This window comes from Musca domestica, unplaced genomic scaffold (genome assembly GCF_030504385.1).
Source record: "Musca domestica strain aabys unplaced genomic scaffold, Musca_domestica.polishedcontigs.V.1.1 90, whole genome shotgun sequence".
Taxonomy (NCBI): domain Eukaryota; kingdom Metazoa; phylum Arthropoda; class Insecta; order Diptera; family Muscidae; genus Musca; species Musca domestica.
This window is the reverse complement of record NW_026712436.1, coordinates 1,285,890-1,309,836: the sequence shown is the minus strand read 5'-3', so window position 1 is coordinate 1,309,836 and position 23,947 is coordinate 1,285,890. Positions and strand designations below refer to the sequence as shown.

At 35.0% G+C, this 23,947-nt stretch overlaps 1 protein-coding gene across 13 annotated transcripts in view; it reads left to right on the top strand.

Annotated features, from left to right (window-relative positions):
• LOC101899622 (supervillin) overlaps window positions 1-23,947 on the top strand; it is a 668,298-nt gene that overhangs the window by 465,896 nt on the left and 178,455 nt on the right. For all 13 annotated transcript variants that reach the window (XM_059131927.1, XM_011292396.3, XM_011292394.3 and 10 more), the window contains one exon: window positions 11-491. In XM_059131927.1, the coding sequence (XP_058987910.1) occupies window positions 11-491 (481 nt within the window). The remainder of the gene's footprint in view (window positions 1-10; window positions 492-23,947) is intronic.

The window sequence follows — 23,947 nt, the reverse complement described above, 5'->3', positions numbered from 1 at the left end:
TTTAACACAGCGTCTTCATCTACGGTTGCCACGGCCACCTCATCGGCATTCGAACCACCCCGTGGAATTTTGAAATCGAAATCATCTGTTATCGGTGGCGTGGGCCTAATGCCCAGCGCTCTTAGCAATGAATTGAAAAATCGCCTAAAATCTTCACAAAATGCTTCCGTCTCGAATCTACGCAAATCGGCTACGACCAGTGATGCGGTACGCGAACTACAACCATCGACGAACATATCAGCTTCAACGACATCGGCCGCATTCCCAATGACCTCGTCCGGCTTGGTAGCATCATCATCGAATCAACACGACGATACGGTTAGTTTAGTTCGTAATCTAACGAACTTGGGTAAACCTCCCCAGCTGAGGGATCCCATGAAAACGGAACCGGATATAGCCTCCGCGTCGGAGGGTGAAAGTTCAGGTGGTCGCGAGGTGTCGGAAATTATTAAAAACAGTGCTGTGGCACGCAGGCGTAAATTTAATGAAGGGTAAGTTAGCGATCGTCAAACTCCGGCAGATCGTTTTTTTTTTTTAATAAAGAAAAAAAATCCACTTAGTTTTAGTATCTAGTATTAGGAATGCAGTTAGGTATTGAAAAATAAAAATAAATTCAAATTAAGCACTCATACTCCACACAACAAATTGCTAAGATTTCAATGCTTTTTGTTTCCCGTTTTGAGCAAATTGTAAATATAGATAACATTATTTTGTAACATTTATTGAATGGTATGCTACTTTTTTTTAAGAAAAAATAATTCAACCTTAAATGTTAAGCTTAATTTTTTGGTACTAATATTTTGTAAAGTCAAAGCCATTTTAAACAGCAAAGGAAATTACAATTTAATCAGAATCGTTTTCTTCGCACTACGCTTGACGAAGATATGTTTTCTTTATGTTTACCAGGGATAAAATATCATTGCCGTTGAGTTTATATCATTACGTTGGGTAGACTTTAATATAAAAACCTGAAAGGAAAAGTTAAAAGTCGGACGAGGCCGACTATATGATACCCTACACCACAATGCATTTTAAATACAGCTCCCGTAACAAAAGAATTTATTTGAAGTAGATCATACCACCTATCAACCTTTAGAGCAGTTATAGTTTGGTTTCAGAGGGAACTAATATATGGGAGGCATATCCAATTCTGAATCGATTTTTAACAAATTTGACGGAAACATTTTAATCTTTTATACCCAATAACATTGCTAAAGAGTGCAGGATATCACTTCGAGAAGGATTATATTAAAAAAATACATATCGAAGCCGAGTTCCACAAAATGGAAACGTACGTCCAGAAATTCACTCCATTTGGGCTGATATTAGCCATTATTTGCACAATAAACCTGTAATCGGATAAAGATACATATAGAAGCTATATCTAAATCTTAGTCGAATGCATATTACGAATGTAAGGGACATAAACATCAAATCGGATGAAACCAACCTCCAGGAGGGTATATTAAGTTTGTCGTTCCGTTTGTAACACCTCGAAATATACATTTTAGTACCCACAAAGTATATATATATTCTTGATCAGCATAAAATTCTATGTCGATTTAGCGATGTCTGCCGTCTATCCATCTGTCCGTCTGTGGGAATCACTAGCTTCCCAACGAATTGAAGTTAATTGATAAAATTTTACTCAAATGTATATTATGTCTACAGGACTTTTTGTATTAAAATGGGCCCTGAAGGTCCACGTTTTGGTATAGCCCCCATATAATGGTACCTCCCTTTATTCGATATTTTGGTGATTTAAGCGACATTATTCATCGGAATTGTTTCAAATTTGGTATTTGAAGTTCGTAATGGATACTGCAGCCTATGACAGAAAATTGTCTGTGCAGATCGACGTCTTCGTATGGTCCCCATAAAACGGTACCTCCCGATATTCGGTATTTTGATGATTTTAGATACATTATTCACCAATTTTTTTTTTTTTAAGTTTCGCATTTGAATATTTTAATGGTCCATGTCGTCACACGCTGCCCGAATGTTGCTCTGCGGTATTTTGACCCATTCCCAGTGCCAACCTTGCTTTCCAAAATACTCCAGACACAATAGTCCAACGGATTGGTATCCGGAGATTTTGGTGGCCATTGTGCGCTGGAAATGAGGCGGGGAATCTCATTGTGTAACCATTCTTGGTTGGCGCGTGCTGAGTGCGATGGTGCTGAGTCCTTTTGGAATGTCCAAGGTCTGCGGCCGAAATATTTGCGTACCCAAGGGTTTAATATACTCTCCAGAATATTTTTGCGATAATATTCGGCATTTATTCTAATACGAGCGAAGAGCGACCCACACCATCACCATGGCAAGCGCTCGATTTCAGATGACCTCTTTGGCAAGTAAACACGATCATTTTTTTTTTTACAAACTGCTGGACACCGAATGTTTTCTCATCCATGAAAACCAAATTCGGCAGTTCACCACTTTCGGCCAAGCGGAGCAACTCTTTATCTCTTTTGAGTCTATTTTCTTTCTGTTGCGGTGTAAGTTCTTGCACTTTTTGAAATTGCAATGGCTTTACCCCGAACTCATTTTTTAATATTTTCCGAGTGGAATATTGCGATATGTTCAGCTCACGAGCCATTTTGCGGTCACTGCGACGCGGGTTTCGATCAAGTTACTTCTGTACTTTTCGAACCATTTCTGCTGATGTTGCTGTTTTCTTTCGTCCACTTCATTGGCGTCGAGCTACGCTACCAGTACCACGGTAACGAGCGATGGTACGAGACACAAAAGATTTATTCGCATTTAAATGCTGGAGTCCTCTAACGATAGCCACTTGTGATGGTGGTTTCCCAGCCAAATATAATGAAATCACACGCTTGAATTCCACCACGAATATCTTTTTTTCTGGAGAATTCTCACCAAAATGCTTTCGTGCGCTGGTAATTTTGGAATAATTTTGACAGCTGTCGGACGAGTGGCTTCGAAATTACAGCAGTCTGAATTTGGTTGCAGTTTTTTTTAATCTCACCCTGTATAGTACGTTTGAGAGTGGCCCCTATATAACGGTACTCCCGACTTCCAGGCTTAGAATTAGAATTTATCCTGATCAAAAGATAACTTTGCATATGACCCTCATTAAAAATGCCTTCTGCTTTCAAGTAGTCTGAAGGTCTCAGCCCGAAATTCCAATCGAACTGTCTGCAATTTTGCATATTGGGTTCTAACGGGTAAACTTCGAACTACGAAAAAAACTATGTTCAAATTTCCCTAGTTTTTATACTCTCCGCCATACGAGTACTTAGTGTGAAGGGTATATTAAGTTCGTCATTCCGTTTGTAACTTATCGAAATAATAATTATAGACATAACAAGGTATATAAATCCTTGATCAGCCTAAAATTCTAAGACGATTTAGCCCTGCCCGTCTGTCTGTCTATCCGTCTGTTTTAATCACGCTAGAGTCAAAACGAATAAAGATAGGAAGCTAAAATTTTGCACAGGTCAAGTTGGGCTATATCGTTGGGCTGGCAGGTCAAGTTGGGCTATATCGTATAGCTTCCATACAACGGTACCCCCAATATTCGGTATTTTGATCATTTTAGCCACATTTTCCAATGGAACTGTCTAAAAATTCAGAAAAAGAGTTCTTTCTAAGTACTTTACCCCCTGGAAGAGAATTGTTTATATAGGTCCACGATATGGTATAACCCCCATATAACGGTACTCCCGATTTTCGTTATTTTGATGATTTTAGCCACATTTTTCAACGGAATAGTCTGAAAATCCGCACAAGAAGTTCCCTCTGAGTACTTTACCCTCGGGATGAGAATTGTTTATATAGGTCCACAAAATGGTTTTAACCCCCCATACAACGGTACCCCCGATATTCGGTATTTTTATGATTTTAGCCACATTTTCAATGGAATAGTCTGAAAATCCACACAATCCCTCTGAGTACATTACGCCCTGGTAGAGAATTGACTATATGGGTCTACGTTTAAGTATAGCACCCATATAACGCTACCCTGTGATATTAGGTATTTCCAGGATTTTCACGACATTATTAACCGGAATTGAGTCAAATTTCGTATTTGAAGTTTGTAATGGGTACTACAACCTATGACGGAAAATTTTCTATGCAGGTCCACGTCTTAGTTTAGCCCCCATACAGCGGTACCTCCCATTATTCGGTACTTTGATGATATTGACGACATTATCAATGGAATTGTTTCGAATTTCGTATTTGTAGGTCGAAATCGTCACTACAGCCTATGACAGAAAATTGTCTGTCCAGGCAGGGAATTGCGTCAAATTTTGTATTTGAAGTTCGGAATCGTCTACAGCCTCTGACAAACATTTACTTATTCAGCATTCAGTCTTCGTATAGCCCCCGTATAAAGGTTTTTATTTGAGCGGTATATTTCGACGGATTTTTTTTTTTTTTTTTTTGAAAATTTTTAAGTTCCTTCCGAATGTTGGTGGTTATAAAAATTTGGCCATAATTTAAGTTTTGACCTAGTTAAAGATGTTAAAGTTCACCCTGCCGAGATGAATGGCGTTTTTGTTATTTTATTATTTTTTTTTTTGTCAAAATATTTGTGTAGAAATCATTTCTAGTAAAAATCCTTCTTAAAAAACTGTCAAAAACGCTTGCATTTTTCAATTCATTTTAAAATTATTTATTTTATATTATTTTACATATCTTACCAACGCTATTAAATATCCCTATAAAAGGCGTATTTTTTAAATTAAGTATATTTTTAAACAATATGGATATTTTCTTAGTAGTTAGGTAGATAGGGACATTAGATATCACCCAAATGAAATGAAAAAATAAATTAAAATTGTTTAAAATGGCAAAGACTATAAAAAAAGACAACTAACAAACCGACCCATCCTGCAATGCTTGATATTAAAATGAAAAACCATTAATGAACCCAATAACAGCTATCTGTGTTATTTGTAGTTAGACATAACATTAAATGTTAATAAAAAAACTAAAACAAAAAGACAAGAAAATCCATGAAATTGTAATTAAATGTGTTTTTTCTCAACTCTTCAAAGACTGGTCTTGATATACACTTTCATAAACTGTAGTAACTAAAATTAATTATTAATAAAAAATGTTTTGCTAACAAATAATTAAAAAAACAATTTAGCACGTATAATAAACAAATATTAATAAGAAAGAAAAACTAATACATTACTTACTAATAAAGCACATTAACAAAAAAAAATTGAATTTTTTTTAAACAATAAAATTTGTTTTATTGCACAAATACCTCACACGACAAGAGAGATACACAAAAAGCACATGAAAAAATACCTACATATATATTTTTTTAACAAAATTTAAATATTTGAAATTACAAACAAAAATAAATTTGTATTTGAAATTATTAAAACACAAAATTTCTTTTTCCAAATCCAATTACACCAAATTACATCCTTTTGAACACCTCCGTATCCCAAATCCTGTCCCAATGCAAACAAATGGTGCAAAAACAAATAAAAAAACCAAACAAAACAACAGCTTAAATCTTGCTATGAAATATCATCCCCTGCCACCACCGGTAAATTCAAATTTTTGGCCTTACAAACAACAACAACAGCAGCAGCAGCAACAACAACAATCCTATCATCATCTTCATCATCAGCAGCAACAATATCCCTATCATCATCTTCAACAGCAAATCCAGCCACAGCACCAACAACCACAACCCCTGCAACAACAACAGCAGCAGCAGCAACAACAACAACAACACTCCTTTTATAAATATCAAAAATATTGAAATGGAATGAAAACCGCTTACTTTTCTGTACAAAAGTAAAAAAAAAGCAAGACAAAAAAGACGATTCAAAAACTAACTTTTCGACAGGAAATAAAAAAAAAGCAAATCAAATAAAAAACCAGTTGTGTTGTACAATTTTACTTAAGCTTTATGTTCATCACTCTTTTTTTAACGTTATTTTTTCTTCTCTGAATTAATTAACTAATTAACTTATAACAAAACTAAATTATATATATTTATATGAAAAAAAAAAAACAAAAATTATGAAATTGAATGTATTTTTGGGTAATTTTTCATAATAAATAAATTATTGCTAAAAATCAAAAAAAAACTTTTTTGGAATTTTTCTAATTTTTGAGGAAAATAAAAAATCTAATTTTTTTGGATTTTGTTTTAATCTTCCATGGTACTTGTGTATGTGTGTTTTATTTCATACTAACTACCGATCATTTCTTCTTCATCATTTGTTTACTGTATATGTGTTGTAATATGTATGTGTTTCTGTATTTCAAACCAAAAAAAATCATTGAAATCAATCAATTTCAAAACAGATTTCATATTCATTGTAAATTGGTCACTTTTCAATTATGTGATTTAATGTCGAATGTAGAAAACAAAGGTGTGATCGCATCTGTGTAAACCAGGGTTGAGGTGATTTTCACAAGGTAGCTCCTAAAAGTATGCCATAAATTATTATAACTATGAGTTAACATTTAATTTAAACATATTTCAAATTCCACATGTCATCCACAACTGGAGAAAGTGTTACCACACATGTCTCATATAACAGTGATGCCAATTTATGCAATTTTGTTTATAGACTTCACTTTAAAATGACTTACACAGCCAATGCATCGACACAGCTGCTGAGACAATGAACTGTCAAACCAGTTTTGGAATTGAAAATGTTAAATGAAAAATTATTTAAATTTGTAAAAATTGTTGAAAATCTCGAATTATTATAACCTCCGAATGACGTCGTATAAGAAACATATAAATCTACTTATATTTATATTTGAAAGAACATTTAAATATTTTTGACATATAAATGTTCCCAAGCGTTGATGCATCTACCAGTATTCTTCTACCATATTTTATTTGACGTATAATCAAAAGAATTTACGATATAAATAACGCGTTTTACCAAAAACATACCCGGTGTAAAAAGGACGCCTGTAGCACAAGGTGATACGATAAGGCCCGATTCTGTTTAAAAAATATTTTTTTATATCCTACACCATACATAGTATGGAGGGTAAATTAAGTTTACCCCCTGCAAGATAATTGTCTATATAGGTCCACGATATCGCATAGCCCCCATATAACGGTACCACCGATATTCGGTATTTTGATGATTTTAACCGCATTTCTCAATGGAATTATCTGAAATTCCACACAAGTAGTTCCTTGTGGGTACTTTATACCTCGGCAGAGAATTATCTATATAGGCCCACAATATCGTATATCACCCCAATATATCGGCACCTTACGATATTCGGTATTTTTAAGATTTAAACAAAATTTTTAATGGATTTCATTTTTTTGAAAATTTCCTAATTCGTTCCAAATGGTGGATGGTATTGAAAGTTCGGCCCGGCCGAACTTACCGCTTTTTTACTTGTTATTAAAACAATATATTTTTTATACCCTCCACCAAAAAAGGTATGGAGGGTATATTAAGTTCGTCATTCCGTTTGTAACTCATCGAAATAATCATTTTAGACCCAACAAAGTATATATATTCTTGATCAGCGTAAAATTCTAAGACGATTTAGCCCTGTCCGTCCGTCTGTTGTAATCATGCTACAGTCTAAACGAATTAAGATAGGAAGCTAAAATTTTGCACAGATCTCCCCTTTGTCTGCAGGCAGGTCAAGTTCGAAGATGGGCTATATCGGTCCACGATATCGTATAGCCCCCATATAACGGTACCCCCCGATATTCGGTATTTTGATGATTTTACCCACATTTTTCAATGGAATTGTCTGAAAATCCACACAAGTAGTTTCTTGTGGGTACTTTATACCTCGGCAGAGAATTATCTATATAGGTCCACGATATCGTATAGCCCCCATATAACGGTATCCTCACGGTATTCGGTATTTTGATGACTTTAGCCACATTTTTCAATGGAATTTTCTGAAATTCCACAAAAGGAGTCCCTTGTGCGCATTTCAACCACTCAAAAAGAATTGTCTATATAGGTTCACGATATCGTATATCCCCCATATAACTGTACCCCCCGATATTCGGTATTTTGATGATGTTAGCCATATTTTTCAACGGAATTGTCTTAAAATCCACACAAGTAGTTCCTTGTGAGTACTTTACCCCCTGAGAGAAAATTGTCTATACAGGTCCACGATATCGTATATCCCCCACATAACGGTACCCCCCGATATTCGGTATTTTGATGATTTTACCCACATTTTTCAACGGAATTGTCTGAAAATCCACACAAGGAGTTCCTTGTGGGTACTTTATACCTCGGCAGAGAATTATCTATATAGGTCCACGATATCGCATAGCCCCCATATAACGGTACCCCCCGATATTCGGTATTTTAATGATTTTAGCCATATTTTTCAATGGAATTGTCTGAAATTCCACAAAAGGAGTCCCTTGTGCGTATTTCACCCACTCAAAAAGAATTGTCTATATAGGTTCACGATATCGTATATTCCCCATATAACTGTACCCCCCGATATTCGGTATTTTGATGATGTTAGCCATATTTTTCAACGGAATTGTCTTAAAATCCACACAAGTAGTTCCTTGTGAGTACTTTACCCCCTGAGAGAGAATTGTCTATACAGGTCCACGATATCGTATATCCCCCATATAACGGTACCCCCCGATATTCGGTATTTTGATGATTTTAACCACATTTTTTAACGGAATTGTCTGAAAATTCACACAAGGAGTTCCTTGTGGGTACTTTATACCTCGGCAGAGAATTATCTATATAGGTCCACGATATCGCATAGCCCCCATATAACGGTACCCCCCGATATTCGGTATTTTAATGATTTTAGCCACATTTTTCAATGGAATTGTCTGAAATTTCACAAAAGGAGTCCCTTGTGGGCATTTTACCCCCTCAAAAAAAATTGTCTATATAGGTCCACGACATCGTATATCCCCCATATAACTGTATCGGCACCTTCCTATATTAGATATTTTAAAGATTTTAAAAGAATTTTTAATGGATTTTATTTTTTTGAAAATTTTCTAATTCGTTCCAAATGGTGGAGGGTATTCAAAGTTCGGCCCGGCCGAACTTACTACTTTTTTACTTGTTTATATAAAATTATATACGTGTTGAACTTTGAATTGAAAAAGTTTTGAGGCATTTTTAGAATTTTTTGATGGATTCATTTAGAAAACCCTTTAAAAGAAACAGAATTTAGGTCTAAATTAGCCACCTGTGCGATCTTATTGGACAAGCCCATATTAGTGCCATGGTAGAGTTAAAAAGGTGACGTCATGCAAGCTTATGTTTACAATTTTTTTCAAAATGATTCATTTGACAACATCTCACTGTCAACATTTATATTTATAAATCAATTATATACACTGAAATCAGAGATGGGAACCTGTTTTTAAACCCTCCACCACCATGGTGTGGAGTATATATTCTTGATCAGCATAAAATTCTATGTCGATTTAGCAATATCCGTCCGTCTGTCCGTCTATGGAAATCACTTTAGCTTCCGAACGAATTGAAGTAGATTGATAAAATTTAACTCAAATGTATATTTTGTCTGCAGAACTTTCGATATTGAAAATGGGCCATGTAGGTCCACGTTTTGGTATAGCCCCCATATAAAGGTACCTTCCTATATTCGGTATTTTGATGATTTTTGCGACAATATTCATCGAAATTTGGTATTTGAAGTTCGTAATGGATGCCACAGTCAATGACAGAAAAGTGGCTGTGAAGGTCCACGTTTTGGCATAGCCCCCATGGTACTTCTCTATATTTGGTATTTTGATGATTTTAGCTACATTATTCACATTTTTTTTTTAGTTTCACATTTGAATATTGTAATGGCTTATGACAAAAGTTGCCTATGCAGGTCCACGTCGTCGTATAGACCCTAATATAACGGCTTTAATCGGTACTTTTATGATTTTAACAGAATTTTTTACGGATTTTATTTATTTATCTATTTTTTTAATATTACCAAATTCGTTCCAAATTTCGGCCCTGCCGAACTTACAGCTTTTTACTTTTTTTAAGATAAAAAATCTGTCATTGAGCAATTATTTAGAGTGTGATAATTTCTCTGTTTCTATTTTCAAGAATTTTTGTAGGAATTGTTATTTAAGTTACAATTGTCCAGATTTTCAAACATAAAAAATAAAACTATATAACATGAAATGGGTCTGAATTGTATGAAAATTCGAAATGAAAGTTTTATAAAGGAAAGAAATGTCAAATGAAAAATTTCATTTAAAAATGTTCAAAATTTTTAATTTTTTTAGTCATTGTTCTTCTTGATTACGTTCGAATTAAGTTTTGATAATAAAGTACAGGGTGAGAAAAAAACTGCAACAAACTCAAATGCTATAATTTTTACATTTTTCTAAAATTTTATTGAAGGAAAGCAAACCCTACCCTATAAGTTTAGATTTTCACCTTTGGCACGAATTATGACCTTCAAACGGCCAATGAAACCGTCACACGCTGTCCCAATGTTGCTCTGCGGTATTTTGACCGATTCCCCGCGAAGCGCTTGCTTGAGGTGATCGACACTTCGGTATTTTTTAGTGCCAACCTTGCTTTCCACAATACTCCAGACACAATAGTCCAGACACAATAGTCCAACGGATTGGTATCCGGAGATTTTGGTGGCCATTGTGCGCTGGAAATGATGCGAGGAACCTGTTTTCGTGCCCAAGGTTTTAATACACCCTACTGAATATTTTCACCATGCCCGGGGCTTGAGTTCTGGGGCTGGATTCTTGTTCTATGAAAATATGAAATGAAAAGTATTTCCATTATAAAATTTTTCATTTGACATTTATTTCCTTTATAAAAGTTTTCATTTCACTTTTTCATAGAACAAGAATTGAGGCCCTGGTGGAGGGTGTATTCAAGATTGTATCGTTTTTGGGGCGGTTGTACGAAGTTGTGTCTCGGTTGTATGAAAAATCAAAATTTTTTGATATTTGGCATGTTGTAACGTTAGTGGGCATGTCGCATACAATTTCATTTTGTGTTTATTTTCGAAGAGGCAAAACAACACGAAATTCAATCAAAATTGAATTTTAATATATAAAATGGAATTTCAAAAATTAATACGAAATAAAGGCTATTGAGCCAATTATAGAATATGAATTTTTTCCGGTGCCATCTTAACTCGAATAAAATCTACGAAAAGTGAAGTTGTACAAAGAGGTTGTACACAAAGTTTTATCGTTTGTGGCCGAAGCATACAACTTGACAACTCTCCAGGTTGTACCAACGGTTGTATCGTGTGTAGCTTGAATGTTGAATTTTGAATATTGAATTTTAAAAATGTGTATTTTTGAAATATTTGACAAATATTTTTTTGACATGTTTGTAATTGCAAAGCGAATCCAAATTATGTTGACAGCAAATGTAGGTATCAGTTGGTCTTACTTGTCGACCTTATTTTTTCCATCTCTGCGCAAATGATTTTTCCATGCCACATTCATAATTAATATGGCAGCACTGTGGACTTTGAACATGAACTTTTACGGCGACATCTATACTCTTACCCAAATACTAATGTCGTGGAGTTTAAGTTTCTAAGTTACGTTCCACAAAAAAATACTGGTTCCATATTTGGTGTTGTTATTGTTTCTTCTTTCTTTGTTTTGTTTTCTCATTCAATTCTCGTTTGTTTACCAAATGTCAAAAAAGTTGTGTGTACGCGCATAACAAATTCAGTCGGCAATCTCCATCCGTAAGTTAGGTTTCAACGGCGGAAGTGGAACTGCATTTTTGTTATCGTTACACAGACGGAATTCGCTTCGAATGGATTTTAAATTGCAAAAAAATTCTTGAATTGATTAAATATTAGAGTGAAAAAAGTATAAAAATAATACATTTATTTAAGTGAAATACCAAAAATCTGTCACATTTTAATGACTTGCATTTAAATCGTTGGCTTTTTGAAGTGCATTGAGAAAATAAAAAAGCGGTGAAATAAACAAAACAAAAATAAACGAAGAGCAAGAGAAGAGGCAGACAAAAATAAAAGAAAAATAATTTTAAATAAAAGTGAAATACAAACACACACGCATACACTCACACAGAATCAGCGGCAGAGCCAGACACCACTATTTGTTTGACATGCCAAAAAAGGAGGCAAAAATATCTGGCCGTCTGTTCGGCCCAACAAAACGTCAAGGGGAGAAGAGATAAATAAAAACAAACAAATTCAAATTAGAATCTTGCAGCCAAGCAAAATCAGAAAAAGATAAACATAAAACTAACTGACGGCGCAACAGAGAGTATTTACTTCCATTCAATTGAGAAACAAAAACAATGCCATCTTAAGGCAGCATTCTTTTTTGTTTTTGTTTCATTTTTGTTTATTTATCTTTTCTCCTTTAAATACGACCGCTCATTTTGATTTTTTGCTGTTTAAACCTCCCCGGCTGAGTTCATGAGAATGGTTTTGTTTTTGTGAGTGTGTGTGGTGTATTGCTGTAGTTTTGTTTTTGTTGTTATCGGCAAATGTAAAATAATAAATAAATATTGCAAATTTATCTCGTAAATGTTTCTTAAGTTTCATTATTGTTGTTCGCGTGTGTGTGTTTTTTTGTGATGATGGATTGAATAACACCCAGCACCACAAAAATTCCCTGATATTGGCGATAATTTTTTTTTCTGCCACTTCTAAAACGTGACTGGTGCGGTGTTGCATTCGAATCGATCGAATGCTGTAATTCATCATTTTTTTTAACGACGCTGTTGCTTGTTCTTCATTCAAGTGAAACGATTTTAAATTTTTTTTCCATTCTCCTTTACTGTGTTTAGTTTCAAGTTTTTGTTTTTCTGTCATGACATTTTTAAGAAAATACCCAGAAAAGTTTTGAGTAAACAAAGAATCAGAAACAGCAGAAAACATCTTTAAAGCAGCTGCAATTAACGGATATTTATTTGAATTTCTAAACCAGGTTTGTATTAACTGAATTTTGTGGTCTTTATGGTTTGTGTAATAATGTCTCATGCCTTTTTGGCCCTGATAAGGGTTTTTGGTAAAAGATGGACATTTTTTGGAAGAATTTGAGAACGCTTCATTTGGACTATAAAATTCAAAACAACTCTAGTTTAGCAAAAACTCTTCGATGTTTTCGAAATTTTTTCCAGAGGTAGTTATTTTTACCCTGATCCCGCGAACTAATTTTTTTTCTTTGGGGACGGACTCGGACCACAGATTTTTGACCCGAAAGCCCGGTATCCCCCGATATAGACAATATAGGTATCATTTAAAAGCGTATGCAAATACCTATCCAGTAAGTGGTCACATGATGGGGTAATTTTCGGTTCAGAAGTTATGGTCAAATTATTATTTTTTTGGACCCGGATTTTTTTTATAAAAACCCCAAAAAGTCGAAAAAGGGCCCATTATGGATTTCAACCAAATTTTTGCCAAATTATTGCTGACACTCTTACCTTTTCAAAATGATACATTACCTTTTCTGGGTCCAGAGATATTCTCTTCTGGGTACGTTCAACCGAATACGCGAACTAAAGTTTTATTAATTGAACAGTTTTTGTAAGTAGCGGGCCCCCACACCGGCTAACGTGAACCAAATTTTCTAAATTTGACGCTTTTTGTAAGTAGCTGGCCTTTGGCCGGGGCTTGAGATTTTCTCCTCTGGGTTTGTCCCATACCGGCTAACGCGAAACAAAGTTTTTTTTTTTTTTTTAATTGGATACTTTTTGTAAGATTTTCTCCTCTGGGTGTGTATTAATTGATACTTTTTGTAAGTAGCCGACCTTCGGCCGGGGCTTGAGATTATCTCCTCTGGGCATGTCCCACACCGGCTAACTCGAACCAAAGTTTCCTAAATTTAATACTTTTGTAATTCCAACGCCGGCTACGCGAAATAAACCTTTAATTGAACTGGTTAGAATCGGGTTATGCGGGTGGAAAGACCCATATTTCTGGACCCAGAAAAGTTATTATCACAAATTGTAGTATTTTGGAAAGGCTAGAGTGTAGCAAAATCAATTTGGTTGAGCCCCATAATGAGCTCTATTTCGATTTTTTGGTTTTTTTTTAAATCCGGGTCAATCCGAGAAATCAATAATTTGACTATAACTTCCGAACCGCTTAAAATTTAACCCATCATGTGGCCACTTGTTGGATAGCTTTCAAACGATACCAATATTGTCTATATCGGGTAAGTAGATCCGGGACCAGCCCGGGTCTTGATCTGTTCTGGTCAAAATCTGGGGTCCCGGGTCCGTCCCTCGAGAAGGTAGGTAAGAGTTTTTTTCTAAACTAGTGTAAAGCCTAAAATTCTTGACGCTTAACTTTAGTTTAGTAAAAACTCTCGGATTATTGTGTGTAAGAAGGGAGGCATATCCAAATCTGAATCGATTTTCACCAAATTTGACGGAGACATTTTTATCATTTATGCCAAATAACATTGCTATACAGGGTGTGATGAAAACACTGCAACCAAATTCAGACTGCTGTCATTTCTTAGCACCTCGCCCGACAGCTGTTAAATATTAAATAAATAGCTTGGGGCAAATCCATTGAAATTCCAAAAAGTGCAAGAACAGAAAGGAAATAGGCTCAAAAGAGCTAAAGAGTTGCTTCGCCTGACCGAAAGTGGACATGGTGATGGTGTGGGCCGCCATAACACCGTGGCATCGGAATAAATGCCGAATATTATCGCGAATAGCCTTGGAAACGCAAACATTTTGGCCGCAGACCTTGGACATTCCAACAGGACTCAGTACCATCGCACCCAGCACACGCCACCCAAGAATGGTTACAAAATGAGGTTCCTCGCTTCATTTCGTGCCAAAGCTGACCTATTCGAATCTAAACTTATTCTAAAATTTCCGACATTTTTTGTTTTCATAAAAAATTTAAAAAAAATGTAAAAATTATGGCGGTTGACTTTGTTGCATTTTTTTATCTCACCCTGTAATTATATAGCTATGTTTATCATAACAAAATCCTTGATTTAGTTGGATATTCAGCCGCAAGACGGAATATTAATTTGGATTTTGAAAGTACATTATTTACAAAGATTAGCGTCGAAAGGACGTCGATAAAAGTGATGTTCATGTGTTAAAAATTAGCAATACAATAAAAGTATTGAAATAGACGTTATTTTGACAAAAAATATAAAAAAATAATCTTTGTATTTGGAAACATCGGACCTATAAAAAAATTGAGTTACTGGTTAAAAAACAACAAACAAACAAAAAAACAACAACAATGGCAACTTTTCTGAGATTCGAGTTTTTGTTTCAGAGAATAAGAATTGACAATTATAGCAAAACCCCCTTAACAGATTACAGATTAAGATAACTTTTAACTTCATAAGAAGGGTATGTCGGAGATGTCCAAATAAAATAAGGATTGTTGTTTTTATGCTGCCCATTACTGTCGCGTTTGCACTTCATACATGTCGTTACTTTGACTACTGATTTCTAGCTTATGAATATTTTTTCCGCATTTGAATGGGATTGATAAATTAAAATAATTTTATTCTGTTTAAAATTTTTATTTTTATGGTCATACTGAAGCTAGTTGCCACTGTGGACATAAAGCGATAAAAATCTCGTCTGTTATCAATACGATTTTATAAGTACCTACCATTGATATCGTTTTCTAACAGATGTTGCACATGAATAACAATGCAAGTTCCATTATGAATTATCTTTTCTAAATATTTGCATTCTTCTTGAAATCAATACTCCAAACAATACGAAGGTTATCTTTTTTCGTTATCAAACTTAGGTTCAGAAGAAAATTATATAAAAGATTGCTATATTTATACCAGTTTTTAATATGTTTAGCCTCGTGGCTAAAGAGGGTACGTATCATTGATCGAAATAACGGTTTAATACAAAAACAAATCGCTTTGAAGAAATCCGTTACGGGAAATTTGTTTCAACTCAAAGGGAGTATCCGACTTGGCTCAAAGTTGGTACATGAAAATACTATTTTTGAACATAGATCGAGTTCGAAGGGTAACCCCTTTCTGCAATCAATATAACATTTTCAAATATATTATTTGTTTTATTGTTGCAAAATGGTTAGGCTATGGCTATGGTATCCGAACAAACAAGGCTCCACTGTTCTATTATTTGTTATTTTGTAAATCTCATATAAATTGCAGAGAGTAGTCGGTTTGGCTGACTTATTCTTCTTCCTCTCCCACAAAATAAAATGAAAAATTCGGAATAATTTCCTAACTTTTCTGATTCCTATATTTCTACTAACACTAGATTTACAGGGGAAATCTCAAATCGTCGCTGTAAATAATTTTTTTTTTAATTTTTTAAAAAATTTCAACGAACTCCCCTCTGAATAACTTCATTGTTACCCATGCCGTGTGGCATATGGCACCGTAATCAAAGGCATAGAAGTACGACAAGTAAAAATATCGCTAAGTTCGCCCGAGCTGAATTTTCAATACCCTCCAACATTTCGAAGGAACTTAAAAATTTTTAAAAAGTTTCGTTGAAAAATACAATTTCAATGTAATCCGTTATATTGGAGAAATACGAAGACGAGGACCAGTATAAGAAACTTTTTGTCATGGGCTGTAGTACCGATTCCGAACTTCAAATACGAAATTTAAAACAATTTCTGTCTATAATGTATATTAAAATATTAAAATACTGAGTAAAAAACAAACAAAATGTTCTTGTTTACTTGCCAAAGTGGTCGACTGAAAATGTGCACCTTCGATTGGCCACCCGAACTCAAGCGCCGCCCTGGTGATGGTGTGGGTCGCCATAACAGTCGACGGTCGCTCTCCGCTCGTATTATTCGAACATGGCATCAGAATAAAATATTCTGAAGGGTGTATTAAAGCCTTGGGCACGCAAACATTTTGGCCGCAGACCTGGACATTCCAACAGGACTCAGCGCCATCGCACTCAGCACGTGCCACCCAATAATGGTTACAAAATGAGGTTTCTCGCTTCATTTCCAGCTCACAATGGTAACTAAAATCTCCGGATTCCAATCCGTTGGACTATTGTGTCTGGAGTATTTTGGAAAGCAAGGTTAGCGCTAAAAAATACCAATGTGTATATCACATCAAGCAAGCGCTTCGCCGGGAATGTGCCAAAATATCGCAGAGCAACATTCGGGCAGCGTGTGATGGTTTTATTGGCCGTCTGAAGGCCATAATTCGAGCCAAAGTAACCAATTCGAACAAATCTAAACATATTCTAGAATTTTATGCTATTTCCGACATTTTTTGCTTTCATTCAATAAAATTAAAAAAAAAACCCTGTATCCCATCTTCACAGCAGATCTTGTGCTTGTAGAAATAATGGGATGTGTGAAATATGAAGAGCACCGTATGCTTATTTCGGATTTCATAATCGTTTTTAGTTATTCAAAACTTTGACCCTTTGTGGGTGAGGTACCAGAAGAAATGATTCGATCTCTACCATCTTTATAACAGATCTTGTGTTGATGAAAGTATTGAGATGTGCCAAGTCTGATGGAATCTGATGTTAATTTTGCGTTTTATGAGTTTCATGATCGATCGATACATCCCATTTTCACACCAGACCTTGGGTTAATAAAAATATTGTGATGTGTGTAATTTGAAGACAATCGGACTCTTAAATCACATTTTATCAGAGTTATAATTATTCAAAACTTTTACCCTATTGTGGGGGAAGTACTTAATGGAGTGGGCCGATATTGTCCGTTTTCGTCCCTGACCTAGCAATGATGCAAGTAAGTATTAAGATTTGCAAAGTTGGAGCGAAATTGGACTATCCTTTTTATTTAAAATTTCGACCTTTTGTGTGGGAGGTACCAGAACGAGTTGACCGATATTGCTTATCTCCGAATTGGATCTAAGTTTGACAATAATATTACGATGAAACTAGTTTGTACCAAGTCGGATACTCCCTTCGAGAGTTATCGTGCGCACCAGCCAGCCTTACAGACAGACGAAGCTGTCTGTCTGCCTGAGGGAATAAAAAAATTGGATATTTTTGTAATTTTTTACATTCTTTCAGGATTTGGAACTGGCCCCAAACCTAGAACAACCAATTTTACCATAATTTATATGTTGACATGAAGATGGTTATATCGTAATTTTAACTTGTTTTTTTTATTGTATCGTGCATCGTCTTTGTCATAAGATTACAATTCTTGCCATAATTTTTATTTATTCTACAGAATTTTTTCTGAATCAGCAAGACAACTGAGTAATTTAGAGAATTCCGTTCTCAGTTCTTCTTGTCTTTCATTTCTTTGTGCTTCTTTTGTGTTGCGTCAACAGAATTTTTACAGTTTTGCCAATGCCATTGAAATTTAATCGCGTAGTTGTAAAAAAAAACTACCTTACAAAACTTTATCATTTCCGTGCGAATTCAGGGGCTGGTTTGGGAATTACTTAGCATAATTTGCAAGCGGAGACCAAAAGAGACGCAAACTATTTCGAGTTTTTTTTACAGATAAATTTTTTTATACCCTCCATCGTAGTATGGAGGGTATATTAAGTTTCTTATTCCGTTCGTAAAACCTCGAAACATATATTTGAAACCCCACAACGTATATTATTCTTGATCAGCATAAAATGCTATGTCGATGTCCGTCAGTCTTTCCGTCTGTGGGAATCACTCCAATTTCCGAACCAACTGAGGTAGGTAGATAAAATGTTACTCAAATGTGTATTATATCTGCAGGACTTTTGGTATATGGTATATAATGGGCCATGTAGGTTCACTTTTTGGTATAGCTTCCAAATAATGGTACCTCCTTATTTTCGGTATTTTGGTGATTTAAGCGACATTATTTACCGGAATAATTTCAAATTTGGTGTTTGAAGTTCGTAATGGCTACTTCAGCCTGTGACAGAAAATTGTCTGTGCAGGTCCGCGTCTTCATATAGCCCCCGTATGACGGCACTTACCGATATTCGGTATTTTAATGATTTTAGTGGCATTATTCACCGGAATTGTTTCAAATATAGTATTTGAAGTTCGTAATAGATACTATAGGCTGTGACAGAAAATTGTCTGTGAAGGTCCACGTCTTCATATAGCCCCCATATGACGGCACCTACCGATATTCGGTATTTTGATGATTTTAGCGACATTATTCACCGGAATTGTTTCAAATTATGTATTTAGAGTTCGTAAAGGGAACTTCAGTCTGTGACTGAAAATTGTGTATACAGGTCCAGGCCTTCGTATAGGCCCCATATATCAGTACCTCCCTATATTCGTGTTTCTGACGATTTTAGGTACTATACTCACCGAAAGTGTCGTATTTGAAGTTCGTAATGGATGCTGCAGTCTGTGACAGGTCTTCGTATAGCTCCGATATAACGGTACCTCCCTATATACAGTATTTTGATCATTTTAGCTACGTTATTCACCGATTTTGTTTTTTTTTCAAGTTTCGAATTTGAATATTGTAATGGCTTAGGCCAAACTTGCCTATGCAAGTCTACGCCATCGTATATAACCTAATTAAACGGCTACATTCGGTATTTTTAGGATTTTAACAGAATTTTTAACGGATTATATTTTTTTGAAAATTGCCAAATTCGTTTCAAATGGTGGACGGTATTCCAAGTTCGGCCTAGGCGAACTTACAGTTTTTTAATTTGTTTTTAAATGCATATGCTTATGTTCAAGGAACATAGTTTTATAATAAATTCGATCATATACCTACATACATTCATTTGTATTTATCTATTTATGCATATAACTTCCACAGCTTTTGGCATTTGGAAATCTTCAATTGAAAACCAAAATTGCCAATTATTTGACATTTTTCAACGACCTACCTCAAAAAATGGTATTAAAAGAATTCTAACTATCGTTGTTGTTGTCTCCAAATGTCACACTTTGCCATTTACCAAACAAACAAAACAAAAGCAATTCCGTTTCATTTATCTTCCGCCAGCATCTGTGGGGGTATCCACCAACCAACCAATCAATCAATCATTTTCATCGCTGTGAAACAGTTTTGAATGAATACAAAGCAATTTAAACACAAAACCGGTTTCAGCAAAAAAATCGAATAATCAACAACAAAGGAAAGTTCACAACATAAAAAAGTTAAAACAACTACTATTATTTATTTATGTATGTTTATGTTTTTTATGATTATGTTTTGTCTAAAAAAGGCCTCTATAATCGAAATTAGGCACTCGGTGATTTGGTGTTTGAATGTGGGCTATATATAATGACCGTTAACATTTTTTTAAAATTCAAAAAAGCTATAATTATAACACCAAAACAAACACCCACTAATGGATTTTGTTGTTGTTGTAAATTGGAAACATTGGTGATTATGTTTGTTTTTAGATATAGATACATACATATTTTACAATGCCAATTGGCCCCACTACAAAGGCGAACTTCCTGTTAATTATGTTTTTGAATGTGGAGTAAAAATAATTTTCCATTATTTTCCTTTAAAAGGCTACAAAATACGATTTCTTTTCCACGAGGAAAAGGGTTATCTTTTTTTTTAAAGCAATATAATTTAAAACTTTAATATTATTTATACCCCTAGCCTTATGGCTTCTGAGGATATATTTGGTTTGATTCCACCAAAATTGTTAAATATCGAACCCCATGACACTTTGAACGAAGCCCCTTTAAAGTTGATGCTCATAATAACTCTCAAATAGAGTTTCTTATTTGTTTATGTCTATTTGAACACTGATAGAATTCAAAAATGGGCAATACGGGTCCACTTCTATACGTGCCTCCCCCACAAAAAATGTCAAATGTTAAAAAACTTAGTTTTCGTAAAGCAGTGGCTGGTTGGCTGAAAATACATGTGATATCTCGTTATATATTCGTCTTACTTAGGTCAAGATCCAAAATAGGCAACATCGTACCCCTCCACAAAAATTCGAAAATCAAAAGAAAAGTTAAAAAAAATTAAGTTCGGCCGGGCCGAATTTTTAATTCCCTCCACCTTTGGGTAAAGAAAACATTTTCATATAAAAGTATCTGAATACAAACGTGTTCTATTTTCAACTACAAACACCAGTAAGACCGTTGGGATAATGATGTTAAAGTTCTCAAAACACCTGACCCACGGCCGTTATATGGGGGCCATACCAAAACGAGAACCTCTTTTTCCAATTTTTCTACTTTAATTATTGACATCTGCAAAATAAATCTTCTTAAATACCAAATCTGAAACAATTTCGTGGGAAAATGCCACTAGAATTATCAAAAAACAGAATCGATGTGTGGAGTCGGAAAACGTGAACCTATACTTACTATGTTCCGCCACCGGAGCTAGAACCCATAGGAGCTAGAACCCCATAAAAAAACGCATAAAATTTGCAAAATCTCATCGGTTCTTTATTTGAACCGTTAGATTGGTCCATGACATTTACTTTTTGAAGATAATTTCATTTAAATGTTGACCGCGGCTGCGTCTTAGGTGGTCCATTCGGAAAGTCCAATTTTGGGCAACTTTTTGGAGCATTTCGGCCGGAATAGCCCGAATTTCTTCGGAAATATTGTCTTCCAAAGCTGGAATAGTTGCTGGCTTATTTCTGTAGACTTTAGACTTGACGTAGCCCCACAAAAAATAGTCTAAAGGCGTCAAATCGCATGATCTTGGTGGCCAACTTACCGGTCCATTTCTTGAGATGAATTGTTCTCCGAAGTTTTCCCTCAAAATGGCCATAGAATCGCGAGCTGTGTGGCATGTAGCGCCATCTTGTTGAAACCACATGTCAACCAAGTTCAGTTCTTCCATTTTTGGCAAACAAAAAGTTTGTTAGCATCGAACGATAGCGATCGCCATTCACCGTAACGTTGCGTCCAACAGCATCTTTGAAAAAATACGGTCCAATGATTCCACCAGCGTACAAACCACACCAAACAGTACATTTTTCGGGATGCATGGGCAGTTCTTGAACGGCTTCTGGTTGCTCTTCACTCCAAATGCGGCAATTTTGCTTATTTACGTAGCCATTCAACCAGAAATGAGCCTCATCGCTGAACAAAATTTGTCGAAAAAAAAAGCGGATTTTCTGCCAACTTTTGTAGGGCCCATTCACTGAAAATTCGACGTTGTGGCAGATCGTTCGGCTTCGGCGACGAATCGACATTTCACGGTCTTCAGCAACACTCTCAGAAACTGACGCAATATTCTCTTCTGTACGCACTGTACGCATTCGTGTGGCTGGTTTAATGTCCAATAAAGTAAACTGAGTGCGAAACTTGGTCACAATCGCATTAATTGTTTGCTCACTTGGTCGATTATGTAGACCATAAATCGGACGTAAAGCGCGAAACACATTTCGAACCGAACACTGATTTTGGTAATAAAATTCAATGATTTGCAAGCGTTGCTCGTTAGTAAGTCTACTCATGATGAAATGTCAAAGCATACTGAGCATCTTTCTCTTTGACACCATGTGTGAAATCCCACGTGATCTGCAAATACAAATGCATGAAAATCCTAACCTCAAAAAAATCACCCTTTATATATATATATATATATATATATATATATATATATATATATATATATATATATATATATATATATATATATATATATATATATATATATATACCTGATTTTCAATACCAATAACACTGTCCGACAAAATTAAATGATTACGGGAAACGAAATGCAGATCAATATTGTTAAAAAATCCAGAAAATATTTCCTAATTTTTATACCTTAAAAATATACATATTCCTGATCAGAATAAAACTATAAGGAGATTTAGCGATGGCAGTCTGTCCGTCCGTTTGTCTGTCTGTTGAAATCACGATAGAGCCCACATTATTTAGTCTAGAGCTTTAAAATTTGGCACAAAGGTTTTATTATATGCAGAGTGATATATCCGTACCTCTAGATTTTCGGCATTTTAAAGGTTTCTTCCACAATTTCCAACCAAATGAAACTTACACTTGTAGTTCTTGGTAGATGTGTTCTTTCCCTGCAAAAAATTGAGGTCCACAAATTGGTATAGCCCCTATATAACGGGACCTCCGGAGTTTCGGAAGATCTGTTTTCTTTTTGCAAAAAATGTTCGATTCAAATCCACTAATTGGTTCAGACCCCTATATAACGGCACAATCCGTTACACATTTGGATTATTATACCCGCCACCATAGTGTGGAGGTTATATTAAGTTTGTTATTCCGTTTGTATCACCTCAAAATATACATTTTAGACCCCGCAAAGTACATATATTATTGATCAGCATAGAATTCTATGTCGATATGGCGATGTCCGTCCGCCTTGCTGTCTATCCGTCTGTGGAAATCACTGTAGCTTCCGAACGAAGTGAAGTAGGTTGATAAAATTTAACTCAAATGTGTGGAAATGAGGCATGAAAGCCCACGTTTTGGTATAGCCCCCATATAATGGTACCTTCATATTTTCGGTATTTTGGTGATTTAAGTGACATTATTCAGCGGAAATGTTTCAAATTTGGTATTTGAAGTTCGTAATTGATACTACAGCCTTCAACAGAAAATTGTCTATGCAGATTCACGTCTTCGTATAGCCCCATATAACGGTACCTCCCTATATTCGGTATTTTGAAGATTTTAGCTACATTATTCACCGATTTTTTCCAAGTTTCGTATTTGAGTATTGTAATGGCTTATGACAGAAGTTGTCTATGCACATTCGTTATTTTTATAATTTTAACAGAATTTTTTAAGGATTTTATTTGAAAATTGCCAAATTAGTTCCAAATGGTGGAGGGTATTCAAAATTCGGCCCTGTCGAACTTGCGGATTTTTTAGTTGTTTTGATTAAAACGGATTGATATTCTAATTTAAAATATCATACTCTTTTCATTATGTTAGTTTGATAAACATAGTGCTGGAGGGTATAAAAATTTCAGCCCGGCCGAACGTAAAGCAATTATTACTTGTTTTTTAATAATTTTTTTCTCTAGCTTTTTTTTTTTTTTTGACTTAATGCATGAAAATAACTTTCAAAAAGAACATTCGAAACATCCGAAAAATAATATATAACA